This window comes from Cervus canadensis, chromosome 25 (genome assembly GCF_019320065.1).
Source record: "Cervus canadensis isolate Bull #8, Minnesota chromosome 25, ASM1932006v1, whole genome shotgun sequence".
Lineage (NCBI taxonomy): Eukaryota > Metazoa > Chordata > Mammalia > Artiodactyla > Cervidae > Cervus > Cervus canadensis.
The window spans coordinates 51,714,498-51,730,882 of record NC_057410.1 but is presented as its reverse complement, the minus strand read 5'-3'; the positions used below and the strand labels follow the sequence as shown (position 1 = coordinate 51,730,882).

The following is a 16,385-nucleotide window of genomic DNA, read 5'->3' as shown; positions in this document are numbered from 1 at the left end:
TCTCTTTCACTTTCAGAGAGAGGCTCTTTAGTTCTTTGCTTTCTGCCATAAGGGTGGTATCATCTGCATATCTGAGGTTATTGACATTTCTCCCTGCAGTCTTGATTCCAGCTTGTGCTTCATCCAGCCCAGCATTTCTCATGACGTACCCTGCATATAAGTTAAATAAGCATGGTGACAATATACAGCCTTGACATACTCCTTTTCCTATTTGGAACCAGTCTGTTCTTCCATGTCCAGTTCTAAATGTTGCTTCCTGACCTGCATACAGATTTCTCAGGAGGCAGGTCAGGTGGCTGGTATTCCCATCTCTTGAAGAATTTTCCACAGTTTATTGTGATCCATACAGTCAAAGGCATAGTCAATAAAGCAGAAATAGGTGATTTTCTGGAACTCTCTTGCTTTTTTGATGACCCAGCAGATGTTGGCAATTTGATCTCTGGTTCCTCTGTCAGGAGGTTTAGAAACCTCCTCTGGTTTCCAAAACCAGCTTGAACATCTGGAAGTTCACAGTTCATGTATTGCTGAAGACTGGCTTGGAGAATTTTGAGCATTACTTTACTAGCGTGTGAGATGAGTGCAATTGTGTGGTAGTTTGAGCATTCTTTGGCATTGACTTTCTTTGGGGTTGGAATGAAAACCGACCTTTTCCAGTCCTGTGGCCACTGCTGAGTTTTCCAAATTTCCTGGCATATTGAGTGCAGCACTTTCATAGCATCGTCTTTTAGGATTTCAAATAGCTCAACTGGAATTCCATCACCTCCACTAGCTTTGTTCATAGTGATGCTTTCTAAGGCCCACTTGACTTCACATTCCAGGATGTCTGGCTCTAGGTTGGTGATCACACCATCATGATTATCTGGGTCGTGAAGATGTTTTTTGTACAGTTCTTCCATGTATACTTCACATCTTCTTAATATTGCCTACTTCTGTTAGGTCCATACCATTTCTGTCCTTTATTGAGCCCATCTTTGCATGAACTGTTCCCTTGGTATCTCTAATTTTCTTAAGGAGATCTCTAGTCTTTCCCATTCTATTGTTTTCCTCTATTTCTTTGCACTGATCACTGAGGAAGGCTTTCTTATCTCTCCTTGCTATTTGGAACTCTGCATTCAAGTGGGTAAATATTACCTTTTCTCCTCTGCTTTTTGCTTCTCTTCTTTTCACAAATGTTTGTAAGCCCTCCTCAGACAGCCGTTTTGCTTTTTGCATTTCTTTTCTTGAGGATAGTCTTGTTCCCTGTCTCTTGTACAATGTTGCGAACCTCTGTCCATAGTTCTTCAGGCACTCTGTCTATTAAATATATTTGTCACTTTCATTGTATAATCATAAGGGATTTGATTTAGGTCATACTTGAATGGTCTAGTGGTCTTCCCTGCTTTCTTCAATTTAAGTCTGAATTTGGCAATAAGGAGTTCATGATATGAGCCACAGTCAGCTCCTGGTCTTGTTTTTGCTGACTGTATAGAGCTTCTCCATCTTTGGTTGCAAATAATATAATCAGTCTGATTTTGGTGTTGACCATCTGGTGATGCCCATGTGTAGAGTCTTCTCTTGTGTTGTTGGAAGAGGGTGTTTGGTATGACCAGTGCGTTCTCTTGACAAAACTCTACTAGCCTTTGCCCTGCTTCATTCTATACTCCAAGGCCAAATTTGCCTGTTACTCCAGATAGCTCTTCCTACTTTTGCATTCCAGTCCCCTATAATGAAAAGGACATCTTTTTTGGGTGTTAACCATTCAACTTCAGCTTCTTCAGCGTTACTGGTCGGGGCATAGACTTGGATTACTGTGATATTGAATGGTTTTTCCTTGGAAACGAACAGAGATCATTCTGTCATTTTTGAAATTGCATCCAAGTACTACATTTCAGACTCTCTTGTTGACTATGATGGCTACTCCATTTCTTCTAAGGGATTCTTGTCCACGGTAGTAGATATAATGGTCATCTGAGTTAAATTCATCCATTCCAGTCCATTTTAATTTTCTGATTCCTAAAATGACATTCACTCTTGCCATCTCCTGTTTGACCACTTCCAATTTGCCTTGATTCATGGACCTAACATCCCAGGTTCCTATGCAGTATTGCTCTTTACAGCATCGAACCTGCTTCTATCACCAGTCACATCCACAACTGGGTATTGTTTTTGCTTTGGCTCTCTTTATTTTTTCTGGAGTTGTTTCTCCACTGATCTTTAGTAGCATATCAGGCACCTACCGATCTGGGGAGTTTATCTTTCACTGTCCTATATTTTTGCCTTTTCATACTGTTCATGAGATTCTCAAGGTTTGCCATTCCCTTCTCCAGTAGACCACATTTTGTCAGAACTCTCTACCATGACCCATCCATCTTGGGTGGCCCTACATGGCATGGCTCATAGTTTCACTGAGTTAGACAAGGTTGTGGTCCACATGATATAGTCCATATAGCTGTTAGCTGTTTTCAAATTATTTCAATATGCTTTAATTCCAAGAATTGAAAAATGGCCTCAGATCTAAAATTCCTTTTGGTACAAATTCTCAAATAAATTGATTGCCTTGTTTCTTTATACTGTTAATATCCTTTATACTCATTGACTCCTGTACTCCTTGTAGCTCAGCAAGTTTATTTAACTTTGTGCTTTCTTCAGATTATCATTTAGCATTCTTATGATTGAGAACAATTATCAAAAATCTTGCTAACATTCCTGATTCCCTGCTTCCCGTGATTTCAAGGGGCCACAACTATCTATTTTTTCCAAGATGGTCATCCTTTTTTTCTATATAATGAATTATATAATAGAAATCCCTTTTCTATTTCATTGATAATAAAAGGTATTTTTACCTTCCACATTTCATCTGCAATAGCATTGAGTGGCTCTTACCTCTAATTTGGGATAGGGTATAATGTTATGAGAGGCAGGAAAATATCACTTTAAATAATAAAGAATTGGATTACATATTTCACTTCTCCATAAGTAAGAATGAGTGTCTCTTGCTAAGATTAGAGAAAGAAAAATGCACGACAGGAACAGAAGTTGTGTCCTTCTCACTTCCTTTTCTCTCATTCACTATTGCTGCTTGAAATTGTTTCCTTGACATGCTAGCAGCAGTTATGATTGAATTTAAGAGAACTGTGGATGACTGTTATCATTGCCAAATGAAAAGACTTTTTTCTTTGATGCAACAGAAAACGTGTAAAGAAAAACAAAATGCTTGTCACATGTTGTACAGTCTACATAAGACAGGTGATGGGACATTTCTCTAGTTGACAGCTGAGGGAATCACCTCATTTTCATTGTTTAAATGGTGTCGACCAACAAGCCACCAGCCTGGCTTCCCCCTTCTGATTTAAATACATGTTTCAGAACGCCTTTGGAGGGTTGCGATCCTCTCGGATTTATGGGGTACTTGTACGTGGGGTTCTCATTACTGTACAGCAACCCTGTTGTTTTTGTGATAGAGACTGTTTGGCTGGTTTTGGATTTATGATGGAAATAAATCAGAACAGAGTAATAATTTTCCCTTGGCAATTACACTACCATTTGGTACTTTGTCCCTAAGGGGAAAATGAATGTGCTGGGATCTATCCATGAGTTTAGTGGCTCGTTGTAAGAAACAAATCAAGGTCAGAATACAAATGCAGAACAAGTGATTGTTGAATTTGGTTCTAGTTCTTCAGCCTGAAGGCTTTCCATGTTTGTGTGTGACACTTTATGGTGAACAAACTACTTTTCTATTCCTCCTCTTTTAACCCTCACAATGACCCTGGGAGGTAAAAAATGCTGTTGCTCCGATTTGTTAAGAACGAAACTGAGAATGAATATGTCGCCTTCCTTGAAGTTCACTATTCAGCAAATATTTTTAAGCAGTTTGCAATGTGAAGGTTTTATAATGTATACTGGGGCTACACAGATAAATAAAACTTAGTTCTTACTTCAATTATTTTTTTAACTATTTATGACAAAGAATTTCAAATGTATATAAAAACCACTAGAGCTATATATCAAAGCCCTTATATACATTGCTCTGTATTAACAATTATTAACTCATCAGTCTTACTTCATCTATGTTCCCAACCAAACTTTCATACTATTTTGAAGTCTCGGCATCAAGTCATTTTCTCAAAATAATTTTCACTTTGTATATCTTAAAAAATGACATTATTAAACATAATGACCTAAAATTAGTATTTCCTCTATAATATCAAATATTCAGAGGGAGTTCCTAGGTGTTTGGATCCAGGGCTTTCACTGCCATGAGCTGGTTTCAGTCCCTGCTAGGGGAATTTAGATTCTTCAGGCTGCTCAGTAACACCAAAAAAAAAAGGTTCAGATATTCAGGAAGTGTTCAAATTTCCAGTTTGTCATAAATGCCGTATTTTTTTTTTTTTTTTACAGTTTGTTTGAATTAAGATCCAAATAATTTTACTGTGCTGTGGTTGGTTGATATTTTTTAACCTCTTTTAAACTATTGATTTTCTTTTTCACCTTAAAAAATATTTGATAAAGCATGAGATTGTTTGTCCTGTATGATTTCCCACAGTGTGGATTTTGGTGATTGCATCTCTACTCTGCATTTGTATTTGATCCTCTGTGTTCTCTATCACTTATAAATTGGTAATCAAATCTAGAGGCTTAATTTAAGGCCTTTTAGCAAGTTAGCTTCAGAGTTGACTCTATATGAACACATAAAATAAAGAGTAGTCTCTCTTTTAATAAGTCACTAGAGCTTGCAAATGGCGATTCATTCTTTTCTTTTCTGGTTATAAAAGAAATAGCTTTTCAAAGAGAAACTTGCTCTTCACTCTCCTTTACTATTTGTGACCCAGTGATACAGTTCTTAAGAAAAGACAGGGGAAATGCCTGATTGTTTCCCTGCATTTTTCAGCATCAAAAATAATGAGCCAGTTCTATGGCACAATGAGTGAGTTCTCTCCTTAGTGACCAATTATTTTGTTTTGTTTTGCTTTAGTTAAGTACCATTTTGACCTCTGGATTTAAGTATATTTGATGAGTTTAAATCCATTGCAGTTTTTTATTCTTATTGATACTCAAAATGTCTAACTTTGGCCAGGAGCTTCTTCAAGTTGGCTACAGAGCATGGGTTAAATGGGATGCTATTGCTTCACTCTTTTTACAGTCCCTTTAGATTTCAGAGATTTCACTTTTTGGTTCCTCTTCTAAAAAGCCTCCTTACTGAGTCATCACTCTTTTGCATGGCTAGATCACACTCTCAAAAGTGTCCCCCCACCCAATACATCCACTTTTTGGATTATATCTTCTTGCTTAATTTTGTATCAGTCTAAAAGTTAGACCTCAGCAGTATATTTAGAAAGTTACATAAGGAGTTATAGGGGCCTCATACGTGTAGCAGTACCTCTGTGCGTACCCTGGGGGTGGGGTTGCCTTGATTTTGCGTTTTCTTGTTGAGATTTTGAAATGAGGTGGACTTCCCAAGCAGTGCCCTTCCCAAGCAGTTCCTATCCAGGAAGCAGTTTCTCCCACGCTTCATATGCTTGTATTCTAGTCCTTCTTTCTTCTCAGTCTGAATTTAGAACCCCAAATCACTTTCCACAGCCTTAACTTGTCCTTTTCCCATAAGACCTTGATAAGGAAAATATCTTCTGTTATTTGAAACATTTCCTCTTGTTTAAATTAAAGCTCATAATTTTATGTGATTATCTCTCTTTCTTTTTTAGACCATACTCTAGTACTCTGTTGTTTTTACCTCTACCAATAATATTTCTGAAAACAAAGTGTTATTGCAATGCATGATCTTCATGTTAGATATGTTGCTGCTAACTAGAGTTAATCTCTTCAGGCCAAAGTCTGAACTGTGGGTGTTCCTTGACTTGTAGAGATTAGACATGATAATGAAGGGACCCAGGGAATGAGGGGCAGTGATGAAGAATGTGATTTTGGCAGAAGAGGCCCAAATGACCAAAGCCTAAAAGATATATCTACAGTGAGTCCACTAAGCCCCCATTTCAAAGTCACAGTCATGTACCAAACCAGTCTCTCTCTCCACATCTGTTTTCATGTGGTGGTGTTCTCAAGGACCCCAGCGATGATTCCCACTTGATTTTTCCCATATTCTGATAACTCACTTTTTTAGCTAGAAGGTGGAAAAAGGAATAAAAAGTTACATTCTAGGCCTTTCAGAATAGTGGTTAAGAATATCACAGGCTTGGAGCGGAAGATTGGGTTCAAACAACAGCACTACCCTTGTTAGCAATGTGACCCTGGGGAGATTGGTAACCTCTTTGAGCCTCTGCTTTGATCTGTAGGCTGAGGCTATCAGCGGTGCTCACCCCAGAAGACCGTCGTTAGGCTGACGTCATGTGTGTGTGGCACTTGGCACAGGGTCCAGCACGCTGGGAGTGCTGACTCGGTACTGGCCATCACAGTCACTCTCTTTCCTTTGTCTCAGGTCAGTTGCTGACGGATGAAGCCAGAAAACCTGAACTCAGATTAACCAAGAACCATAACATTTTATAACTTGTAGCATGAGAATTCTAATTTGGGTGTTCCACCCAAGGAAAGTCATCCAGGCCATGTAAAAGCGTTGTTCCCAAAGATGTGCATGGTTCTGTTACTTGAGATGTGAAACATGTGTATATCCAAAATGCACAACAATGGTGAGCTTCACTTATCTTCCCAATAGAATATTCTTGAAGTAATCTGCAAATAATTATGAGGAATTCCCAAGAGCATGGAAAATAACCTTAAGTTAAATATATAAACTTACATAGAGTGTAATAAAATCTATATAAAAAGCAAAATGTTGACATAAATCTTAGACAAGAGGGGATATACCCAGTTATTTTTAAGTACCTTGGTTTGAGTGGTATTTTTATCTTTCTTAGTTTCCTATTATTCACACATTTTTCTAAAAATGCAGCCATGTAGGAAGTTAGAAGTTCCACTGATTTATGGACCTTTAGGTTAATGATTTGATATCCTGATGTCAGTAAACTTAAACTCTGCAAAATCATGCTGTAATTTTTTATTCTTTGCAGTCCCATGTGGCTCTGTGGAGCACTGGAAAATTTCACTGCCTAGAAAGAAGGATTCCATACCAACTTTAAGAATTGTATTGATATTTTCCATGGAAATTATAAGCTATATGGGTAATTTTTTCTGGTGCTCTTTCAGGCTATTTTCTGAATTTAAATTCTGGAATCAATCTTCTAATTAACTCAGTGGAATATATAACTTCTTGTATATACAGTATATGTGTTTTTAAAATGTTTTCTTGTTTTAGTGATTTCTCAGTGACCTTCCCATATCATCTGATGCTGTTTTTAGCAAATTGAGTAGCAATAAAAAATGCATGAATAAGCTTCTGAAATTTTTTTTTCTGATACCTGTATAAGAAACTGTTTCTAAAACAAATCTCATGCATAGCCTATCTTAAAAACAAAATAAAACATTATGTCTGTTTTCAGGTCATCAGTTTCACCCACTAGATTATGTACCTGTCATGAATATAGTCCGTATAGTAAGAGAAAGAGAGATGAACTGGACAATCATATTTCACCCCCTTCTCTCTTAGAAGACCACGTGGCATATTTGAGTTTGCTCTCTATTCTAGTCAGAGTCACCCTCCTAGAGCATAAATCAGATCATGCTATTTCCTAGCTCAAAAACCTGTGGTGGCTTCTCATCACCAATAGAAAAATGATCTGAAGCCCTTTTCATTAGAACTGTCTTATTCTGTTTCATCCACAAAGTCCTTTGTGTTATCTTCAAGATCCCAAATTTGTTCCTGTCTCAGGACCTTTGAACTTGCTGTTTCCTTGGTCAGAATTCTCCTCCTCCCATATTTATGCAACCCATTCTCTCACTTCATGCAGGTGTCCTCAGGGAGACCTTTCCCTAAACACCCTATTTAAATTATTTCCCCATAAATCTCCTTTCCCTAATATTGCTTACTTCCCCTTCATAGCACTGAGATTTTATTAGGTTACCTGTGCTTTGGTCTGGGATGTGAGAGGAGGGCATGGCAACCCACTCCAGAATTCTTGCCTGGGAAATCCTGTAGACAGAGGAGCCTGGAGGGCTGCAGCCCACCGGGTCTCAGAGTCGGACATGCCTGAGCACAGCGCAGCATCTGGAATATAAGTGCTGTGATTATGACACGCAAACAGATGTTAAAGGAAGGGAGAAAGCAAGCCTTTAACTGCATCTCAAAGTGGTGTTTGGGGAGGGGACCTCATGCAGGGGAACCATGGGAGCTTCTTGTCAGCCTGACTTTGAATTCCAACTCTTGTTACTCATTAGTCAAGGGAGCTTGGCAAGGTGCTTCTCTTCTACAAGTTTTAGCTATCTTTAAAGAAAATAAAAAAGGACTTCCCTGGTGGTCTAGTGGTTAAGACTTCACACTTTCACTGTAGGGGGCACAGGGTTGAATCCTTAGTCAGGGAATGTAAATCCCACATGCTGCTAAGTGCAGTGTATATATATACACACATATAGCGCTTCCCTGGTGGCTGAGCGGTAAAGAATCTGCCTGCTAATGCAGGAGATGAGGCTTCAATCCCTGGGTCAGAAAGATACCCTGGAGAATGAAATGGCAACCCACTCCAGTATTCTTGCCTGGAAATCCCATGGACACAAGAGCCTGGCAGGCTACAGATCTTGAGTTCGCAAAAGATTCACATGTGACTTAACTACTTGACAATATGTATATGTATGTGTACTAGAATATGTATATATGCATATATATGTGTATGTATACTAGACTATATATATTTTGTATATACATATATGTTGTTGTTCAGTCGCTCAGTGACTGAATAATGACAATCTAAAAAATGGGCATAACAGTACTGATCTTGAAGCTTTTAAGGACAATAAACGGAAACAAACTTAACTGTCATTCCATAACCTATAGGTGAAGTGAAAATTGCTCAGTCGTGTCCGACTATTTGCAATCTCGTGAATATACAGTCCATGGAATTCTCAAGGCCAGAATACTGAAGTGAGTAGCCGTTACCTTCTCCAGGCTACCTTCCCAACCCAGGGATCGAACCCAGGTCTCTCACACTGGAGGCAGATTCTTTGCCATCTGAGCCACCGAGGGAATACAGAAATTCCTCAATATAGGATGTGTGTGTGTGCTTAGTCGCTCAGTCGTGTCTGACTCTTTTGCAGCCCCATGGACCATAGCCTACCAGGCTCCTCTGTCCTTGGAATTCTCCAGGCAAGGATACTGGAGTGGGTTGCCATTTCCTCCTCCAGGGCACCTTCCCAACCCAGGGATTGAATCCGTGTTTCTTGTATTGGCAGGCAGATTCCTCACCACAGAGCCACCTGGGAAGCCCCCTCAATATAGGATATCTTAGCTAAGTTGATAGTTTTCTAAAATGTAAAATGAACTAAATTAGTTGACTTTGACCATAAAGCTAAGGACTTTTTCACTTTTGGGAAAAGAGCTAACATCTGTTGGCTTTTCCAACTAATGACCAAACATTGACTTTGCTTCTGAACATTATTGAGTGCCTAGAGGACCCACTATATTTACATAATGACTGATTTCTTGAGAAATTATGCTTGGAAATGAAAAAACAAGTGTGTGGCAAAGAAAGGATGGTTGTGCTTGTGGTGGTGGTGGTGGTGGAACTATACAAGTTGCAAAAATTATTTTTGGATGTTTTATTTTTAATTATTAAGTATTTACTGAAGAAGGGACCTTGGAGATCATGTAATTTGACCCTTGTCAATTTACTGAACAGAAGAAAGACTCCTAAGCCCTCTCTCAATTTATTTAAGTACCTGCTATGTAGTAACACTTCTAGGAGAGTAGGAGTCATTTGCTAATCAGAAAGGAAAGAACAGAGGTGTTGTATAATACCTCTGCTTTCTCACTGGCTATAAGGCTATTTTACTTTATTATAGACTGGTTTATTCAAAGCTATTGGCTAGATAGCAATGGCCTTCATGTCTTCTATTATGTGTACCATTAGTAAACAAGATAAGCAAAAATACTACAAAGATCACTCAGACAGAATTTTCTCTGGTATCATTTAATCTTGGAAAATACTTAATTAAGAAATGGTAGCAATGTTTGTTTTAAAATACTTGCAAAGTGTTCTTGTTTTTGAGAACTGACATTATTGTCATGATTTAATTTAGTTTGAGTATGTTTATTGAATGTCTATTTTGAACTAGATTCTGCAGTAGGCTATGAGTGTAAAAAGATGGATAAAAAGCAGGTTTCATTTCTTTAGAGATCTAAGTTCAGTGAGTGAGAAAGGAAGTATTAGGATAAAATTCAGATTAATATCATGATACTTATTATTTATAGGGGTGTTATCAAAGTGTATGTGAAATCATAAACTAAGTGCCTGAGTCAGTTTTGTAAGTGGGCTTTCTGGAAGAAAAGGAGCAGGAGGAGAAGGGGCCATGAAAACTCTCTTTTTGTGCAACTTTTCATGTTCCTAATTTTGTGGGGCTACAAGCAAGTAAGCCATCTCTTGGTATACTCTGGTATTGCCTTCAGAACCCCCACAGACACCAAACTCCTCAGATCCCTTATATAAAATGGCATAGTGCATATGTGTATCCTCAGTCACTCAGTCGTGTCTGATTCTTTGCAACTCCATGGACTATAGCCTGCCAGGCTCCTCTGTGTATGGGATTTCCCAGGCAAGAATGTTGGAGTGTGTTGCCATTTCCTCCTCCAGGGGCTCTTCCTGACCCAGGGATCAAACCTGTGTCTCCTTCATTGGCAGGCAGGTTCTTTACCACTGTGCCAACTGGAAAGCCCAAGATGACAGACATGTACTTGTATATAACCTATGCGCATCCTCCAGGATACTTTAAATAATCTCCAGATTACTTATAATATCTAATATGGTGTAACTGCTTTGTTTATATTTGCCAGCATGCAGTGAATTCAAGTGTTGCTTTTTGGAACTTTGGAATTTTTTTCTCAAATATTTTGATCCACAGTTGGTTGAATCCACTGATGCAGAACCTGTAGGTGTGAAGGACCAACTGTAATTCCTTCTTGTCTCTGCGGACAACAGTTTGCCAATGCCTGAACCATATCTTTGTTTTCTCTAGGAAATGACCACAAGGACCCGTGGTTGACACAGATACCTCCTCTGTGTAGTTCCCTCTTTATTCTATGGTGCTCTGTGGACAAGTGGGGTTTTCAGGCTTCACCAGAGGATCTTTCCACAAAGAGCACATAAAAATCTTTCAATAATGAATAGCAAAGAATAGTAGATAGAACAGTAAGCTTCTTAATTAAGCATTTCAGTAATTGCTTCAAAAAAAATCTATGCCCTAAGGGACAGTTATAGTGTCTTCTGCATGTATGGTAAGATATGTAGTAGGCTATTTATTGTTTTTAAATGAATATTCAATTAATGAAGACTGGAGTATGATGCTCTGAAAAGTCTAAAGGTTGTGCTTTTTACTTTTTGTTAAGTTTCAAGCACCCAGAAACCAATGACTTTTAAAGAAAACTCACGGTAAAATAGGTTATGTGTACAAGCCACCTATCACAGAAGATTTAAGAGTTAACATTCACAGGAATTCAAAAGTAGTTTTAGATCTTAAGTGAAAACAAAGCCAGCTAAGGTCAGTGCATTTTAACATCAGTTAATATAGTCTGATTTTAATGTCCTTTCTCTATAAAATATCCTCTTGCATGTCTAAAGATATATCCCATTGCAAGCTCCAGCAATTAGAGAGGAAGAGCAGAAGGTATGTGTGTGTTGGGAGAGACACAGGGATGGGAGGAAGAACTGTATAGGTGTATGTAGGCAATCTTTTATCCATCGCTTAAACTTCCCTTATTTGCCTGTCTTCCCCATGGTGTTTTATAAAAAACTATTTACTTTAATTGGAGGATGATTGCTTTACAATGTTGTGGTGGTTTCAGCCATACATCAACATGGATCAGCCATATGTTACACATGCCCCTGCCCCATCCCGAACCTCCTTCCCACCTGCCCCTCTGCCCCACTCCTCTAGGTTGTCACAGAGCACCAGGTTAAGCTTCCTGTGTTATACGGTAACTTCCCACTAGCTGTGTGTTTTACACATGGTAATGTATATGTTTCAATGCTACTCTCTCAATTTGGCCCACTCTCCTTCCACTACTGTGTCCACAGCTTGTTCTCTATATCTGCTTCTCCACTGTTGCCCTGCGAATAAGCTCATCAGTACCATCTTTCTAAATTCCACATATATATATGCATCAATATACAGTGCTTGTGTTTCTCTTTCTGACTTACTTCACTCTGTATAATAGGTTCCAGTTTCATCCACCTCATTAGAATTGACTCAAATGTGTTCCTTTTTATATCTGAGTAATATTCCATTGTGTATATGTGCCACAACTTCCTTATCCATTCATCTGCTGATGGACATCTAGGTTGCTTCCATGTCTGAGCTACTGCAAAAAGTGCTGCAGTGAGCATTGGGGTATATGTATCTTTTTCAATTATGGTTTCTTCAGCGTATATGGCCAGTAGTGGGATTATTGGAGTATATGGTAGAGTTATTCCTAGTTTTTAAAGAAATGTCCATACTGTTCTCCATAGTGGCTAGATCAGTTTACATTCCCGCCAACAATGCAAGAGGGCTCTCTCATCTCCACACCCTCTCTGGTTTTTATTTGTTTGTAGATTTTTTTGATGATGGCCATTCTGACTGGTATGAGGTGGTACCTCATTTTAGTTTTGATTTGCATTTCTCTAATTATTAGTGATGTTGAGCATCTTTTCCCATGTTTATCCCACTGTTTTGATTCCTAACTAAACTAATTTCTTATGCCAAGCCTCACCTCAAGAGTAGAGAAGATAAATATCATCTACAGCTTATTCCTAAAAGAGGAAAAACCCATATAGTTAGTTATACATGCACTATTCTTTAAAAATTTGTTCCCCCCATCACATTTTCTAGTAACATTTCCCTGTGATGATGCAAATTTAAGGAAACTGCATTTCAGCGTCAGGACCCTAAGTGTGCTCCCCACTGGGCTGATTACTTTGAGCTAATGTAGTGTTCCACTCACTAGGACTCCACACACTTCTCCTATATCAGTAGTACTAATCACACATATCATTACCAGCCAATTACACAAGCACATATCTAAACTAGGTAACTTATTCACCAGCATTATCTCTTACAAGTCTTAATTTTGTAATGAGGTTGATTATCCTCTTACCCAGTTGAGTATAGCTACATATTTTGATCTAGCAGGCTAAATGCAAGTTTATCGAATTATATAATAGATAATTACTTACATATGTTTGTAACAACACAAAATGAGGGCAATTTGAGAGTAGTCTTTTCTTATTCTATTTAAAGACTGCATTAGAGAAGGTTAATTGCTTTAAAAAACAGACCCAAAGATACGTTTGGATTAAAAAAAAAGCAATAAAGGTGTACTTCTTGCACACAAAACAGAATCGGGTCTGAGAACTGGTGCTTGGGCATGCAGTCATTCAGACGCCCAGGTAGGCGTCTCACATGTTCAGTATAAGAGTTCCATTCAAGGCCGCTCTGAAAGCTTCATTTTAGGGAAAAAGGACATGGAGGACTAATGAAGATGTCTAAGGGCTGACCCTGACGGTGAGGAGCTCTAATATTCTACAGGCTACAGTGTAGTCACATGACCACAGCTAGCCACTAAGGAAATGAGAATTATCCTTTATCCCAGGAAGTGGAAGAGGGCATGGATTTTGGTGCACAGTTAGCAATTTTTGCCTTAAGGACTCAAAACATAACTTGCTCCATTTCTTGATTTAATGAATACTTCACTTGCCTTGGTCATTACTTAAATTTCTCTTAGACTTGCTTTGCTTTAATTTTCTTACACTATGTCAAATGTCCTATAAAACTTAGATTCAAGCTCTGACTCTTAGAAGACTTGGACATATCAGACAGCTGAATAATGGGGAATATAAAAATGAAAAGGCATTTTCCCCAAAATTTTAAGTAGACACATTATGCCCCTGTTGTGGTAATGATTTTTTTAAGCAGGCTAAAATATAGGGAAGTGGGTTAGAATAAAAGGGTTAGCTTCAAACCCTGAAAAAGATATCACCTAGTTCAACCCTCTTATCTCACAGGCAAGGACTATGTGACTTGGGTGGGCGGCGCTGACTGAAGCGTGCACTCAGGCCCACAGGCTCTTCCTCAGCTTCAGGCTCTTTTTTCCGGACCAAGTCTCTTCTCATGACATTATTTGTCAAATTTTTTATTTGTAGTCATACTGCTCACAAAACGTAAGTCATTGAAAGATGTCCATCCATTTATAAAGAAGAAATAATACACAATAAATTGTAACTGACAAGAGGTAGTGTATTTAAACCTGTGAGAAAATAGACCCAAACACCTTTCTTGATTTTCCAAACTCATCTGAAGGACCCTAATAAATTAGCTACTTACTAAAGGTTCTCTTTTAAAAAATACATTATTTTTTCTTATTTCCTCAATAAAAGAATAATGGGTTCTAGATAAATCTTCTTCAACTCTAAAATTATCTAATCCATGGCATGCAGATTTTATAATTTTAGAGAAGGCAAATTTATGATCACCATGCTAGTTAATATCTAGGATTAAAAGTTCAGGAAAAACAAATTATGAAATCTGAAATATTGGAAGCTGTGTTATTTTTAAGGAGGAAAACCACATCATTACTTTTACAACCCCTATAGGCAAAATTTAACTGTTTTATTATGCTACATTAGCAAAAATATGAAGTTTTATTTCTTATTTAATTACTATTGCCTTAGTCTAATTTCATGTTATTTTTGTAAGGATGTATAAAATAGAAACTGTACAAGAGAAGTGGCACAAATCTAGATGGAGTCTAAAGCATACGAACTTCAGGGCATTTTATGGGAATGTGGAAATTCGGGGTTATTTTCACCATTCTTATTCATGTCAGGAGTTACCTATGGTTGATCTTATACCAAGAGTAAATCAAAATCATTAGAGTGATGATGTATGTTCATTTATTAAATCCAAAGAAAACTGAAGCAGAATCTTCAGAGTTGGTTTTCATTATGAACATTATAAACACAGATGCAAGTTAATATTTGTGCATAGAGTAGTTTTTGCTTATCACATGAGTAAAGACTAAATAATGTGGCAAACTTGTTGGAAATGAACATGAAAAGACTTTTCTCCCTCCCTGTCCACCTTCTACCAAACACAAATAAAAAGGTCCATCTAATTTTGTGATGCCACAAAAAATAATGGTGTGAAATGTAAGTAAAGATAACCAGGCTTTGTTTGCTTTCATATTTACCTGTCCCCTGTGTTAGAAGTCTATATTCAGTTTATTATTAATGTAAAAAATCAGCAAAATGCATAGTGTCACCCTATGTATGCATCGGGGACATTAAGGCTAAGACCATCTTTTAATGTACTCCATACTGTTTTTCATATTGCTTTGATTTGTGAGGATTTTCTATGCAGTCCACTGTAGTGTAGGGATATTCACTTCTTTTGGATCCCTTTTTGAATATACCCTTTTAAAAGTGGGCTTCATGTGTTCATACAGTTTTTAAAAGCTACTGTTTCATATTTTCCAAAGAATCTGACATTGGTCCCCATGGTGACATAGCACCTATTGAAAATAATAAAGAGGAAGAGTCTATTTTTTAACATTTTTGTAATTTAAACTTTATATCTAACTCTGCTCTTCTTCATAGGTGCCATATTGGTAGAATTGTTTTTAATAGGAAGTTTTGAAAAAATGTTTGTGTGGTAATGTAACAAATACAGTCAAAACTGGAAGTTGCTATTTTAATTTGATTATCCTTTTGAGGACAACCTGGATTAAATATCATTATACAGAAGTACATGAAAAGTAAAACAAATGCATTTACTGAGAACCCAGTTAAATGAGAATCAAGAATTTCACTTCAGCAATCAATTATTTTCAGCGACTTATGATCTCTGAATGGTTTCCATGAAGGAAAATACCTAGAGTTGATTTTATTCAAGTTCCACAATTCTTTCCTTTTTAAAAACATGCATGCTGATATTTTTGTGTTTATGCAAATTTTTAGCTGTCTAACTCTGTATATATTAAGGGGCATTGGCATCCTAAGTAGGACTATATTTAGAGAATGAGTAATTTTATTCTTATAGTTCTGAGTATGGCTTCTTTATACTGTGATGAATCTTGCTTTCTGCCTTTTATTTGCATACATAAAATCTTCATTTTTGCCTCATCATGTATCTTTTCTGCATATAATTAACATTAAATTTTTTTGTGCAGAGCTGGATATTTGCCTCAGAATATTCCCCTGGAGATTATCAGATACCTGTCTGAGGAAAAGGATTTTCTTCCTTGGCATGCTGCCAGCAGAGCTCTTTATCCTCTAGATAAATTACTGGACCGCATGGAGAAATACAATGTCTTCAATGTA

At 37.6% G+C, this 16,385-nt stretch overlaps 1 protein-coding gene across 1 annotated transcript in view; it reads left to right on the top strand.

Annotated features, from left to right (window-relative positions):
- Positions 1–16,385, top strand: part of TRHDE (thyrotropin releasing hormone degrading enzyme) — a 427,468-nt gene that overhangs the window by 366,357 nt on the left and 44,726 nt on the right. Inside the window, exon 13 of the mRNA XM_043447137.1 lies at positions 16,235–16,382. Coding sequence (XP_043303072.1) covers positions 16,235–16,382 — 148 coding nt within the window. The remainder of the gene's footprint in view (positions 1–16,234; positions 16,383–16,385) is intronic.